General features: G+C 33.8%; 1 protein-coding gene across 2 annotated transcripts in view; it reads left to right on the plus strand.

Annotated features, from left to right (window-relative positions):
• Nucleotides 1–13,231, plus strand: part of LOC126735893 (probable E3 ubiquitin-protein ligase HERC4) — a 56,300-nt gene extending 43,069 nt beyond the window's left edge. For both annotated transcript variants that reach the window (XM_050440000.1, XM_050440001.1), the window contains exons 16-18: nt 5,572–6,800; nt 12,709–12,970; nt 13,027–13,231. In XM_050440000.1, coding sequence (XP_050295957.1) covers nt 5,572–5,724 — 153 coding nt within the window. In that variant the 3' untranslated portion in view covers nt 5,725–6,800; nt 12,709–12,970; nt 13,027–13,231. The remainder of the gene's footprint in view (nt 1–5,571; nt 6,801–12,708; nt 12,971–13,026) is intronic.
• Nucleotides 13,232–16,359: the final 3,128 nt, after the last annotated feature.

Raw genomic sequence — 16,359 nt, forward strand, 5'->3', positions numbered from 1 at the left:
AGTAATCTTTCACATTACATGGCTAGGGTCGCCATGAAGTAACTATGAGGTCGAATCCAAACCTCGAACAATTAAAGTTGATAACCTAAAGACCACACCATTTGGAAAGAAAGCCAAAACGCAATTTCTGGGTGCCTCTTCGATGGATAATCTCACGTAGGCCCAGAATTACAAGATTACAGAATTACAGAATTACAATTTACAAGAATTGACAATACAACGTTGCCTTGCTTAGCTTTAAGTTGCAGCGAGTACGGAAATCTATCTAATCCCAAAAGGCAAAGTAGTCAAATTACAGAAAAAACAATGGCAATAACAGCCCGGTGTCGAAAATGCTGATACGAAAAAGTTGATACTTTAGCATGACGTACGTGACCAATGACAAAGACAGATAGAAAAATCACCAAGTCCAGTCCAAACAAATTGCTTAAAATTCAAAGCGAAGAACCCCTAACGACATCTAGGAGTTCTTATTTTTACAATGCCATTAACTAGACACTAGATATCGCGATCAGTACTACTCATACAATATTAAATTATTACATAGTATGGTGGATTGAAAACCAAGAGGCAAGATTATGAATTTATATACCTGATGAAACATAAAGGGAAACTCTATAACGTCTTTGCTTTTTGAGTAAAACAAATGTAATTTCTTTTTTTTTTCACTTACGGTTTAACCGGAACTGGTCTTAATGTTCTAATTTTAAATAGAGTAATCCCTTTTTTTACATATTTTAATAACAAATTAGCATAAAATTATTTTTCTATGGTTTGCTTAAAAATATGAATTTTTATATCAAGTTTCTATTATGAAATTAATCCAACGGATGTGCAAAAAAGTGGTGGTAAATACAGAGGTCGGCATAAGTCAGTTAACCAATTTGCATACCAAACAAAAAGAAAAAAAAACGTTACAGAAAAATCGCACAAATTCGGTAAGGCAAGCACCGTTGCCGCGATCGCACTATTTTTGGAGTTAACTGACTTATGCCGACCCCTGTATAGTAGTTCAAAAAAAATTGTTCTACTTAATATTCTATTACAATACGTAATACAATACAATTAAGAATTAGTCTCTCTCGTTGCAGGTAATAGTGAGCCGAAAAAGTAATACTTTCTTTAGGCGTTTGCTCCTCCCATAGCACACTGGAAATTTTACATAGGTACTGTTTCTTAAAAAATAAATAGTTCGATTGAACCAAATTAAAATAAAACTTAGATTAAAAAGATTAAAATCAGTAATATTTTTACCAACTTTGGAATAGTTCAATTTTTTTATACATAGTAGAAAGTGCAATATTTGGTAACAATATTTATTAAATAGAAGCTAAGATATATTACCCCTATTGAATTCGAAAAACTTGGACACATCTTCTTGCATCGATTGTTGACATATATTGGCACTTGAATCGACGGTTTCCTACATTAAATTCGAATAGTTTTTCCTTTTGAAATTGATTTTTCTCTTTTGTAGAAATATAAATATTGTAGGAAAACCTTTTTCTACAATAAAATTGTGCATACCTACAGTCAAATCACATTCTTTGATAGTGATGAAATGGTCATTGCACTTGTGAGATATGCATCTGAAAATTGTTTTTCCACATCCTATATCGTTCGTTTATATTATTCATATATAATTTTAAAACTATTAAAAAAATTTAATGTGTATGATTTACCAAAAAACAAATGTAATGTATATTCCAAATCTTTCACAATACTATAACTACATATCAGGTGGTACGAAAATCGTTTCATCTTTGGAAGTGTTGTAAGCAATAGCAGATAAGCAAATTATCAAGAAGATTAAAAAATGTTTCCATTTTGGCGTTTAATTTGACATTACTATTTTTTCAATTATTAGCATTCATTGGTTATTACTGAGTGGTTATATTAAAATTAAATCAAATGTAAAAAAGCATAAATAAAATATAAAACTGAAGCTGAACGAAGTATGTTTTCAGACACCAAGTATTTTTCTGGTCTGACATCCGTAAATTGAAGAACCACGCAAATGTCTTATAACAATCTTTCCGTGAATGGCGCTATAAATATTGCAAATTTGTATGGTCAGTATTTTTGTTCTGTTTTCTCAACTGATATATATCAATTATATATAGCTCTCTGTCAGGATGAGCTATGCTGGAGGTTTTTTTTGTTATACAGCTTTCACAAAAACGGGGGTCAAAAATGCCATTAAAAAGTTGAAACGCAACAGATCTATTAGTCTTGATAGCATTCTAGGATATATTATTAGTTTTTTTAAATTTTTAACCTCGGTTTACAGACTTCAATCTATCCTAAGGCTTGGCGTACAAGTAAGATCCTTGCAATATTAAAGACAGATAACACGAATGAAGTGATAACTATCGACCTGTTACTATTTTGAACTTTGTATCTAAGTTTTTTGAAATTATCTTATTTGATTAATTGAACTTATTTGATTGATTATTGACTTATTTGATTGATACTGTTCAAGTTTAATGTTTATACTAGCACCACTGGGGTTTCCCAAGGCCCTAATTTGAGACCTCTGCTTTTAATTCCTTAGCTCAAAGACCTTATGTTTTGCCAATTACTTAAAAATATACATGGAAATATGTTCAATTGAGTTTCTAATCTACAAGATCTCCATGGAAAGAAGTTCAAAGGAGGATTGTCATAGATTACAAAGAGATTTAGAAAGAGTTGTAAGCTGGTGTAAATGAAAAAAAAATCGTTGCTCTGTGTCTTTAACTCTTAATAAAAATGTAATTAATTATACTTACAGTATTAGTGGTGTAGGATTACAGCACGGTAAGCATGAGAAAGACTTGGATGTCATAGTAGACTGTAAACTAGCATTTACAGATAACATTATTGAGTTGGTTAATAAGGCATATAAAAAATGGGATTTATTGTCAGATCTACTAGGGGTTTTAACGTTGAGTGTTGTCTAATATTGTTTAATAATCTAGTGTTGCAGGTGCTGGAGTATGGTTGCAATTCAACCTGAAAAAACATCTTAGTGTAAAGTTATTTGATTTTTTTTTTGTCGGGTTTTGAAACTAACAAACCCTTTTGTCGGATTTTGAAACTGACCATAGTGGATTTGTGGTATTTTGTAAAAAAAAACTATTGTTTTTGAAATACGTATTTTATTACGGAAAAAATTAACAAACATAGAACTTACATATTATTATACCGATATTATTTAAAAAAAATAGTTTAAACTAACAAATCACTTAAATTAGGCATGTTTTTACACAAATTCTCTTCATTTTCTGGAATTTCTATGTTCTCCAGATTTTCCAATTCGTATTTTTCAAGAATATTCTTATAATATTCCAATTCATTCAGTTCTTTCCATTTAACTCCATAATGTTTGATGAGGAGTGTTTGGACATCCTTTAGCTTTTTAGGATTTGGCTATATACCCTTTTGAACTAATACTGGTACTGCTAAATAGGACTGCTCTCCTCGAATCGTAACCTGTCCAGAACTAGTGCCATTCAATATGTACCTCTTGCATCCATTAAATGAGAAGTGCCATTGTCCAGTAGATTTTACTGTTTCCTTACAAGCTTTCTTCCAATTGTGCACTTCTAAGTCAGATCCAAATCGATAAACTTTACCGTGATCAGCAAAAATATTTAAGTACTGTTCTACGGAGACTAAGGCTTCTTCTTTTTTCATATTTTTTTTTTAATTCGAGCGAACACACGATCTGCAGGGAGAAAAGAATGCCCAACAACTGGAAAGATAATTTCTAATTTTGAGACTGACTGAGGAGCCTTCTGACTAAGCCACATGGTACACATTGTAATTAAAGTAGAGTTTTTATTCTGACCTGCACATCCGTCAGCAACAAGTCTTACTTTATTTTTATTCCTAAGGTCTAGTTGACAAAGTTTGTAAAATACAGCACTTGCTATTTCATTTGATCCCTTATGGTATTCGTCTTCAGTCCAAGCATAAATTGACACATTATTTTTATTGAGGGGTGAGTGTGAACTGCCAGTCACAATGGTAAAATTGTAAATATAAAGCTGGCGGCTATAATAAACTGATTGGTCAGGAATCTTTGGTAGGACCTGATTCTTCTGGCAATCAAATGATACTGTAATTAGTTCAGGTTTTTCTTCTTTTAAATGGTCAAGAAGTCTCGGCGCGTAATTTATGTACATGTGTTTCCGTCTCACTTTTTATTTTTTCGGTTAATTGGAGACACACGGAACACACAGCAGTGCGGGGTGAACCAAAGCCAATGTTGTAATTGGTATTAAATATCATTGCAAAATAACTTTTTTTAACAAGGAGGGTTGGTATTTCGTTAATTTTTTGACAGTATAGTCTCCACATGTTTGAAATACTAAGTGTGGAGGGTAAATATTTGCGGTTAGTTCTGTTTCGGCAATAATGAGATTCGATTACCTTAAAATTACCAGTTTTAAAGTATTGGCCTTGGGAATATTATAAACAACTGAAAAACTTCTTTTAGACGCGCCCTTTTCATTTTGGGTCCTTTTGCGTTTAATATCTCTAATCAGGCAGTGCTTTAAAATTAGGTTGTCTTGCTCAATTTTAGTTTTGTGAAGATAAAAAGTTTTATGAAAATTTGAAACATCGTACATTGACAATAAACTGCAACGATACGATTTTGTCGCGTGTTTACATTTTGGATACTCTGGCAAACTTTTATTCTTGTATCTAGAATATTGAATATTATGCAAAACACTGTCAATAGGTTTAAAAAAAAAAACTTCTCATTTTGCTCTCGTTTGCTCTTCCAAGTTTCTGGTTCAAGGAAAAGAGTGGCTATCTTTTCCTTACTAAGAGAGGCGTCGTAGGTTTTATTGACTCTGTCAATTCCATTTCATAGAGTTTTAGGCACATAAAACTTATTATTTAATAAAAAAATTGGCAATAATTAAATAAAAGTACAAAATACTACTGTTCGAGTCCGCGAACAACGTTATACAAACAAACATCGTAAAACATTCGCGCGTAAAATTATTATTGTTATGTGGATGCCGGGAGCGCCGTGATTGGTCGAAATGGATTTGTCGGTTTTTGTTACGACGCGTTGGATTTGACATTAGGATTTGGCGGATTTTGAAACTATATAGCCAATATTCTACTTCAAATTTCAACGTATTTTGCCGGTTTTTGATACCACAAACCTATTTAAATCTGCAGATTTTTATTATGTAAACAGTTCAAAACAATAACCTCGTTTTTGACCAAAAGTGGATTTGTCGGGTTTTGCTTCTATAGGATTCAAATTATTTATGCTAAACTTTTTTAATATTCATGCTACCGACTAAGACGTAGATTTAGTTAGCTTCGATAGATACACAAAACATGTTAACGACAGATTACTATTAGAATTGTGATATTAGTTAATAGAATTGTATCTGTAATTGGCCTGTTCGCTGTTGATGCATTATAAATAAATAAATATTTAGAAAGTTTAATAATGATTGGTTCCTTGCTAGGAAATCTTTATGGACTATCCTATCATTTAGATCTTTTTAATTTGAGACCTGGTTTGATGGCGAAATTTAAAAAAATATTTATTTTCTTTAGATAACAATTCAGCCTACAACTGACGACAAATTCCTCCCGGTCGCCCACACCTGCTTTAACCTTCTAGACTTACCAAGATATAAAACCAAAGAACGGTTGCGGTACAAACTCATGCAAGCCATTCAACAAACTCAGGGATTTTCATTGGTTTAAAATGAAAAAGTGTGATATATCATTGATATTTTGTAAACTGTAAACATTGCCAGCGCATTTGGAAAAATCATGTTATTTATGCTAAGACACAGTAGTTTTGTTAATGTTTGTAAAAACTAAGAACTAGAAAAAAAAAACTTGTAAAATATACATATATTTTTAAAATTGCTTTTATTTAATTCTATTGTTTATGATATGTGATAATATACAATATGATGATTAGCTTGTGTATTTGGCTTTTTCGGAATAGTTAAAATCAATGTTAGGTTTCTAGTAAGCCAGAATGCACGTAAGTGTGAACAAAAATTATCGAACCAAACGAACTCTGGAAGTGTGCATTTTATTTATACCCAATAAAGCATTTTTGTTGATTGAACTTTCTTTTTCCTACTGCGAAGTTCTTCGTATACCCAGCTAATATTGAATAGAGTATAATACATTAGAGAGCATAATGAACATTTTAAAAGATTGACCTATTTTAATACTTTTTTAATCACAGGTAACAACTGTAACCTGCTGACAGCTGATTTCACAACGTTAACTTTTTGAGGTTGATTTTTAAGTGCAATGCCAAAAAAATCATGTTTTTATTTATTTTTTAAAACAGACAATTTAAACTGAATAATACTCAAAAAATCGTAAATCATGGCGAGTGAAGAAGAAGAGGAATACTATGACTCCATAGATGACGCAGAACTGGAACAATGCAGAAGTTTTTGCAACGAACAATTCCACGAAGACGACTCCGAAGCGGAGGACGATAGTCCAAAAATAAACCATATGGTCCCTCTTTATAATGGCGAAGTTATAAAATCTGAGTTAGCTTCCCTTAAACAAGATTCTAGAAGTAATAGTGAGGTAACTCTTCGTGATACAAAGTTAAAAAGACGAAATCCTGTGATATTTCTGCCGGAATCAACAAGGAAGAATCGATCTTATCTGACAATGTTTTACGCAAGACATGGACAACAGACAAAACGGGATTCTATTCCACAAAAAAACAATTGGTCTGATGTATCAACGGATAACTTTTCAGAAAGAGAAAATAATCCTTGCGAGACTCAAAATTTGGAAAGGTAAAAAATAGTTCTTTATATAGGGGGTAACTTAAGTAATGACTTTAATTTTAAGAGGTGATTCCTTGTCATTTTGTAAGTTAGAAAGTTCATATAAACATACGTCCGGAGACGCTTCGTTTTCGAGATACAGAGTGTTAATTTTTTTTACTATATTTTTTTTTTCAAACCATTAATTGAACTTTTTTTTTCTTAAATTTTCTACATATCTTGCTTCGTTCAGAGAAAATAATTAAATACCTTATCTCAGCACCTCTCTAGCCTCCATAAAAAAATAAAATGTTTGAAAATTATTCTTATTTGGTATGATCTGTAGGACAGGGTGGCCCAAATTCGGTCCTCATCATTAGGATCTCGGAAACCGCAAGAGATACAAGGGCGGTTAAAGTATGGCAAAGTTACTAAATTTGGTACTTAACAAAATGCCATCTTAAAATATAAAAAATTTCGAATAGTTCCGAAGATATCCGGAAAAACCGAAATCTGGAAAAAAAATTTATGACGTTATCTAAAATCGTATAATAAAATAAATAAAACTTTGTTAAGGGCACTTCTTTTTCTCTACAAGATGGCGTTTTCAGAATTAAAATACGCCGTTTCATTTTTGAGATACCATCATCAACTTCTTTTTTTCAAATACGGCCCTGGATTTCTATTACCTTATTTTGTTGACCTACATTTTTATAAAACCTATGACGTATCCATAATTAAAAAAAAATTCTTGATACAAGTTAGTATTATCTCTTATTTTTTTTCTTTTAATTAAGTATTAAGTATTGACTTATTATTAATAAAAATTAATGCACCCCGTATATTTTTGCAATTAGCAACTTCATCAACAACTATCAATATCAGAAATTCAACGCGTTGATATTTTTTGATCGCGGCGTTGAAATAAACAAAAGATGGTCTTCGCTTGCCGCCAAAATATGACATGCGTTCTCCACCTCGCGATTTTTCAACACAAAATACAGTCCTATAATTTTACCAAAATCGTTCGGACCATGTAAAGGCCTTAAAACGTTTTACGACTGTCTAATTCATATTAGACAATAGTAATAATACCAAACTTTTGCGGTCTTAGGGCTTGGAATAAATGTATAAAGGACATAACATCGCGTTTTGTAAAATTTTAGGCTTGATTTCACAAAAAAAATGGCGATGTTAGGAACAAGATCAAGACAAATATTATATATAAAAATATTATATTTTCGAATTTTGAAAAAAAAAAACACGTCAAATTAGATATACAGGGGGGCGTTTAATTATGCATTTACTGAAGTTCTTTACTGAGATTTTATTTTCGCCAAACTTTGGTATGTCAAATGGCTACCCCATGGTGTGATACATTATTTTAAAGGGCATTCATTATGCTATCAATGGTTGTAAAAAAAATAAAATTGATTGACCAAGAAGCAATTAAAGTATAAATCGGTAGGGTAGAAAAACAAATTTAATTAGTTTAACAAATTTATTTTATTAAATGTTCAAATTGCGCGCCGTTATTAGCAAGACAATAAAAAAGCCTATTTTCAAACACCTTACAAACATTGGCAAGGGTCTGCCCGCTAACTGACAGCACAGTTTACACTTGATAACGGTTGGAGATAATTACCAACCGAAACGTCGTGTTACATTAAATAAATAAGTCAATGCAAGTTCGACAAGATGTTTTCACTGTGCCATTGTCTACCACCTTCAATAATACGCATTATTGCGCAGTCGAAAATCGGTATCAAAACCAGCAAATTCGAAGACAGGGACGGGAGTCATTTAATATTTGGATTAGGCTATATGGCAACAAAATCTTAGGACCAGTTTTCTATAATGGAAGTTTGAATTCCGAACGATACCTAAATTTGCTACAAAACGATATATTTGATGCCCTAGATGACTAGCCGTTGAATATTGTTCAGCAATTATGGTGTCAACAGGATGGGGCACCACCACATAATGGTATTGCTATGTCTCAGTTTCTTAATCAAACTTTTCGCAATAAACAAAGGAAGAGTTTGCTGACCTGCCAAAAGCCCCAATTTGTCAACCCTTGATTATTTTTTATGGGGATATTTAAAAGACCGTGTATTTAAAGAAAGTCCTTAAAATATAAATATTTTACGCCACAATTTTGGACGGATGCAACAGGAAGAATGATCCAACGGGCAGTCACGAGTAATCTGCGCCGGCAGTTTCAGAAATGCATCGAAGTTAACGGAGGATTATTTCAGCATTTCATGTAGTTTTTTTTATTATAATCAAAATTTAATTACTGTTAAAAGTTTAATTATTATTTGGCTTTTTGGGTGGCTGGATTCGACAAGAAGTACGTCATATTTATTAATATATTTCTTTGCTTTTCATTACAGTAGTTTTTTTAAAAGATGTTAAATGTTTAAAGTATAGTTTATTTAGTTATTTATATAATCGGTAATTTTAACTGTTTTATAAAAAAATTGAGTTTTTAATATTAAATTTGATAATAATATTGATGATACGCCATAGGTATTTGATAAAATTAAATCTTGGGGTGGATTAGTTTTATTAATAATAAGTCGATATTTATAATTAAAAGAAAAAAAATAAAAGCAATATAAATAAATAAAAAGGTCCGTATTAACATTTTTTTTTAATTATGGAAATTCTCAGTTTTTGCTATTAAATCGGTTGAAAATAAAAAAGTTTGATACGTCATAGGTTTTATAAAAATGTTGGCCAACAAAATAAGGTAATAGAAATCCAGGGACGTATTTGAAAAAAAAAGTTGATGATGGTATCACAAAAACGAGAAGGCGGAATTAGTCCTACTCAGATTTTGTCCTACGCTCGATCGGAACGGTTCGGCTTTTCCTCGAAAATCCTGGGTTTGTATTTCGATATAGATGCAAGGATAGGAGGTATTTATATTTGAATTTACGCTGTATTTACGAATTTCGGCAGCTAAATAGCGACCGATGCGATGGATTGTCTGTGTCGCAACTGTTAATAGCTAGATGGCGCACGCGGGCGGCAACTGTATTATTAAGTTATATGGAAATATGGGGTATTCTGTATAGTGTATATGTTACGGTCAATGATAAAAATTCGCACATTAACGATAATGGCCGGGCAATAACGTAACGATCCAAGTAAAATAGGCAATATATGAGGTAAATCGAAGTTTTATGACCAATATTCTCTATTTTCTTAAAATATTCAAGACGTAACCCAACCTTGGGCCAACCCAAGTTACCAGGACATTGTGTAGCCAATTAATTTTAATAATGCTTAAATTGATGTCCAGTCGTTATCATTTGATTAGACAAAGTTAGGGCGAGTTAGGTTGGCCCAAGGTTGGATCAGGTTTCGTATATTTAAAAAAAAAGAGCATATTGGTCATAAAACTTCGGTTTTCCTCATAATTATATTGTCTATTTTATAATAATTTGTATAAGTATAAAACTGATTTAATTTTAAATTTAAATTTTATTAAGAGTTTCATACTTTCTGGCTTCATTAATAAATTCTTGATCAAAAAATCTTTGATTACCAAATCTTTCCATCTTTGCAACACACACACACACAACAATAAGTTCTAGGTTGAACGGCCTTATTCGTTGTAGTTGTATGGTTGGTATCACATTCAATTTCACACAGTATCCCCTCCCTGAACTGAATACTGAATTTCGGTCACATTGCTAAGAATATTTTAGAGTTCTGACAACACTGTTTTTAACCGTTCGGCCGGATTCGGAAACGTAGGACAAATTCCGAGTAGGACCAATTCCGATCTCCCACAAAAACGCCATCTTGTAGAGGAGAAAAAGTGCCATTAACAAAGTGTTATTTATTTTATTATACGATTTTAAATAACGTCAAAAAAAAAATAAAAAAGATTTTTCCAGATTTCGGTTTTTTTCGGATACCTTCAGAACTATTTGAAATTTTTTAAATTTTAAAACGGCATTTTGTTAAGTTCCAAATTTAGCCACTTTGCTATGATTTAACCGACCTTGTATCTCTTACGGTTTTCGAGATCCCAATGATGAGGGTCGAATTTGGGCCACCCTGTACATGTATAAAAATAGATCTGAAAAGAAAATTCCGATGTTTTTACAATAACATTTGCCAAGTACCGTTAGTTGAAAGTGTTTTAGTGTGCAGATAACTATGAATAACGTCGAATTAGCTCAAATGACTTTGACCTCAACAGACTTTACCATGAACACTTTCCCAATAGATTAACTCCATCAGAAAGACTTTCATAAGACTCCGACTATAGATATGTCCGACTGTGCGAAACTGGATCTTTAAATGCTAATGCTGAGCGCCTTGGTAGACCGAGAATAATAATGACTCGACAATTAAAGGAAGCAATTCTGCAAGCAGTGGAAGACGATCCGACAACTAGTATACCAAGATTATCTTTACAGTTTGGCATTATCCACCAAACTGTTTGGAGTGTTTTGCGCTCAAATTTACTTTATCCAATTCAAAGGGTGCAAGCACTGTTGCCAAGAGATTTTCCTGCACGATTAGCGTTTTGCTAATCGTGCTACTAATTGGTGGTTTCTTCAAAAAAATGCGTAGAATTTAAATTTTACGTCTAAAATTCTATTCACAAACGAGGCAAGTTTTTCACGGGAAACCATCAGAAAGTTCTACAATTCATGGAACTAGGAAAATCCCCATGCCATTGGAGAAACTATATTCCAACAGCAGTTTTTGGTGAAAGTTTGGGCAGAAATACTTGGTGATCATCTTATCGGACCGCATTTTCTCCCTCCTCGGCTGAATGGTAACACAGACAATTTCTAGAAGAAACATTGCCAGGTCTGATAGAAAAAGTACCACTAGCAACAAGAAATACAATGTGGTTTATGCACGACGGTACACCTGCTCATTTTAGTCTTGTCGCTCGAAACTATCTTAATAACACTTTTTCTCAGCAATGAATTGGTCGGGGAGGACCTCAGCTATGGCCAGCACGATTCCCAGACCTGAATGCTATGGACTATTTCTTTTGGGGATATATGAAATCGCTTGTATGCGACGCCAGTTGTGGATGAAAATGATTTAAGAAACAAAATTGTAGATTCTTCTAATGTCATACGCAACATGCCAGGGATATTCCAACATGTGCGATAGTCGATGGGAAGAAGATTGCATGCTTGTATTGACAGTCGTGGTTCTCATTTCGAGCATTTAAGTTAATAAAAATTTGATAATATTTAAAACTCAACTAAGTTTTTATTATTTTTCACAAAAATTAAGCGACGTACAAATAAGCCAAAGGATACCTTATAAGGTTATTAACAAACTGTAAAAATTTCAACAAGTTCGGTAAACATGTTTTTTGATATTAATTTCGAAAACGGAGCGTCTCCGGTCATATGCTTATATGAACTTTTTTAATTAAAAAATTACAGCGAATCACCCCTTAAAATTAAAGTCATCACTTATGTTACACCCTGTATATCCGCACAGTAGTGTGTAGTAAAAGTTTTTACTTTACGCACTAAATCGTAAAAAATTGTAACGTCAAACCTTTAAAAATATGGAAAATATCTAAACATTTTGAACGCCGACGCCGTTATCCCTAGAAAATTATTACTGTCTTATATCAAATATTATAAAATCAAGTTTTCATTTTGATAAAATAAGGTTTTACTTTTTTTCACAATATGGGTTTTTATTTTTCTTTTACAATAAACTAATATTGCAAAAAAAAGTAAAAACTAATACATAAAAGCGATCAAAGCACTGCTTAAAGAGGTAGAAGCTTCATAAACCCTAGGGGATGTGTAAAGTGAGTACTTTTACTGACGGTAGTAGAAAAACTAATTTCTTATCTATAAAAACAAACAAAATTCTGACTTATGACTCAAATGTCAAATACTAATTCATTGTGACGAATTTGTATAATTTTCAGTATGTATGAAACCGATATGGAAAAAGGCAACGACCAATTAGAGCATTCAATTGCGCATGGTACTCAAAGCTCTGTAGCTGCAGCTTCTCGCCGATATCAGTCTCAACTAATAGTCAATTCCAGTCAAATTTTCAGCCTTTCCGAGGCTCATTTTAACTCAGCTACAACAAGTAGACAAAGAAAAAAACGAGACGGTGGTGCAAAGAAGCCGTTGAAATTGGCTGATCTTGGTGGGTTAGGTCCTAACATTGCATCTGATAAGGTACTTTTTTTTAAACCCGTTTTCTTTGTAAACTTATGTAGTATTTGCCATTTCAGCTCGAGTCGTTACGTCGAAGACAAGATTATGGAAAAACTGTTAGCGAGAAGAACCGAATCAAAATAATGGAAAATCAAGTGGTGAGAAAATTAAAGCAGGAAATTGAAGAAGGCGCGAAATCGTAGATATTTTTTTAATCTGTGTATTTTGGAATTTTTTGAATGTACTCAATTACTAAAATAAATTGACGAGTTTTTTTTTGTATATTCCAATGTCACAATTTACATTCATCATTTATAGACAGAATAGCAAAAGAGGAAATGGTGACAGATATATAGAGTGAGAACAAAAGATGCAATAAATTAATTCAAAATATGGGCGTTAATGTATTTCAAAAAAAAAAAATTATTTACTTTAATCACCCAACCATTTTTATTGTCTAAATAAATCATGAAATTTATTAATATTACAACTGTTACGTATTAATATTATTTACAAAAAAACTTCGAGTGCAAAGAGCAGTAATTTAAATGAATGTGGTCATCAACCTCTGGACTCATTTAGATGTATATTATTTAATGTTTTTTTTTCTTTTAACCCAGTTAAGAGTGCTCGGAAATGCGCTACTCGATATTGGAAAAAATTAAAAAATACCATTGTCATAATAACTCCAGACTGGGCAACGAAAATCAGTTTAGCTTTCAACATCCAAACCACTGCAGATGATGTCATTGAAATTTTGAAATTGTCAAAACATTGGGCTACCAAAGCAGTTGTGCATATAGGTCTCCTGATGGACCCGTTATGCCCCACCGGGGGTTACCAAAGCCCAACGGCCTTAGAAAAACCAATAAGGCTCTCTGATCTGAAGGACTTAAAGTCACTCGGTGCACTGAAAGTGTTACCCAAGTATTTAAACCTGGCGCGCGTGAGTGCTGGGCACTCCCCGACTACACGGTCAACGGTTTCATCCTCCTCACAGCACCACAGGCATTCCTGGTTGTCCGCAATACCGATGGTATGGAGATGACTTCTTAAGTGCCAGTAACCGCTTAAAAGACCTGTCACTAGCCGAATTTGGCGTCTTTTTAGGCGTAGTAGATTTTTGGTGAGACAGGCAGAGGACCCACCTATGTGCGCTTTGGCCTGTCTCATACCAGGGGACTCAGTCCATCTTCGGTGGGTCCACTTGTCCAGCAGACCCTTCATTCACGTGACCCCTACGCATTTGGCGATACCAATTATGGGTTCCGGCCCCATCGGCACATTCGCGGATCCCAGTCTGGCGCTTCCTCATTACCTGCATGGCCTGCATGGCCAGGTATCCAGACGAGCTGAACCCTGCAGCCAACCTGCACCAGTTTTTCCAGGACTTTTATGCACTCTAGTACAAGCTTGGAGCTTACCTTTGCGGCCGTGATAGCCTTAATGGCAGCTCTGCTGTCCGAGCATATTGATACGACTGTATTGCGGTGTCCGCAGCTTAGGATTTTCTGTCTACATTTTAATACAGCGAATAGTTCGGCCTGGAAGACAGTGGCGTACTCCCCCAGCGAGTATACCCTACTAGTATGTGGGATCCCACCACAAAGCCCTGATCTAGCTCTGTTATTCATTCTGGAGCCATCTGTGTACCAGGTTGTCCCCCTATTTAGCAATGCAGGTCTGTTGAAATGCTGCCACTCCTCTCTGCCTGCAATGTGCGTCACGAATCCCTCGCAGTCCACAGTCACTGGAGCCTTGCAGTCACTGCCCATCAGCAGGAGAGGACATTCCTGTATGGCCCGTGACCGTGATGATGTCATTATGAGGGATCTATTTAATTTCCTGAATCGATGTAGGTCTTCTGACGCAATGTTCTGTGATCTGTCAACAGCATTCCATTGTGTCCCGGAGTAGAGCTGCTGAAGCTTAATAGGAGTATTGATAATGCTGAGAGTGAAGATATTATTTTAAGTCATAGATAGATAATTTATTGGTATAATATATTCAAATTCAGTACTTACTCAAGTCAAACACGATAAAATTTAATTAAATATGTTAAACGACACAAGCAAAATTTTGAAGGCTACAAATAAGTAATAAAACGGCACTATATATGATTTTTCTTTAACATGCAACAAACACTGCATTATATGCATACATGGTAAGATTAAAATGTTAGGATTTATAAAGGAATTTCGATAGTCCTTTCTATAGCCAAGCCCGGAGATGATACGAATGCATTTGCTTTGTTGGCCAAATGCCGTATCAATATGACAGTAATGACCCCAGGCAACAATAGCATAAGTAGTATCTCTTGAAGTCACCTGGACCCGATGTCTGAATAAAAACAGTTGTTGAGGGAGTTTTTTTTTAAGATTTACAAGGTGTTGTTCGCAGGTTATTCCAGCATCGAAATGTACACCGAGAAATTTGACTTCCAATCCACATTCAGGGAAGGAATCATGTACAATCTCATTCTTGTTCCTAACGCCGCGCCGCGGGTCCACACTTATGTGAACAATGTTCATTAACACATGCTAGCAAAAAATTCATGAAGCATGTTAGTAAATAATCGTTATTTAAAATTGTTTGCTAACACTAACGTCGTTCACATATAGATTGATTTGGGTCAAACATTCTGAAAAAAATTCCATATTGAAGTAAAATGTCAAGTAGTGACAATGAGCTCATTCTGTGTAGTGGGGAGTGGGGCAGTCATTTTACTCACCAATATAATGCTATAAAGATTATATTGGTGAGTGAAGATGGGTGGATTAAAACCACGTGAGAAAACCACGTCACCTTGCGACTTTGAATTTTTATTAAATTTAATTGGTCCTAGAGTCAGTGGAACAAGCTTTAGAAAATGTATAACTGTTGCAGAAAAAGTAGCTATTACCCTTAGATTCTGGGCGACTGGAGACTCGTTCCAAAGCTTAATGTATCTCTTTCGAATATTACCGGAGTAATGTTAGCAACGGAATACCAGCAACGGCGGTTGCCGGGTGGTCACGAGTCGCGCGCGATGTCGAAGCGGCGCTTATGAAAATTGATAGTTTATTTAACACATGCAAAACTTTAGATGCGTTAAAACTTCCATTAGATGCATTTTCTCAACGCAAAAAATTCCTCTTTACTAATTTTATTATGTCGGCACAATTAAAAAAATTATGAAAAATTTTATCGGAAAAAAATTATTTTAAACTCGATATAAGTCGTTTAAAAAGCAAAAAAAACACCGTTGGTATGGTAGCAATTTGAGGATTTTTTTAGGGATGACAACTCAATATCTCTACTAACTTACTGGATATACCGTTTGAGAAAGTCAACCAATTTTAAAAAACTACTTTTTCTAAACTAATTTTTTTACTATGATAAAAGAAGAGTCCAAATTCGGTATATTCGAC

Source organism: Anthonomus grandis, chromosome 5 (assembly GCF_022605725.1).
Source record: "Anthonomus grandis grandis chromosome 5, icAntGran1.3, whole genome shotgun sequence".
NCBI classification, from domain to species: Eukaryota; Metazoa; Arthropoda; class Insecta; order Coleoptera; family Curculionidae; genus Anthonomus; species Anthonomus grandis.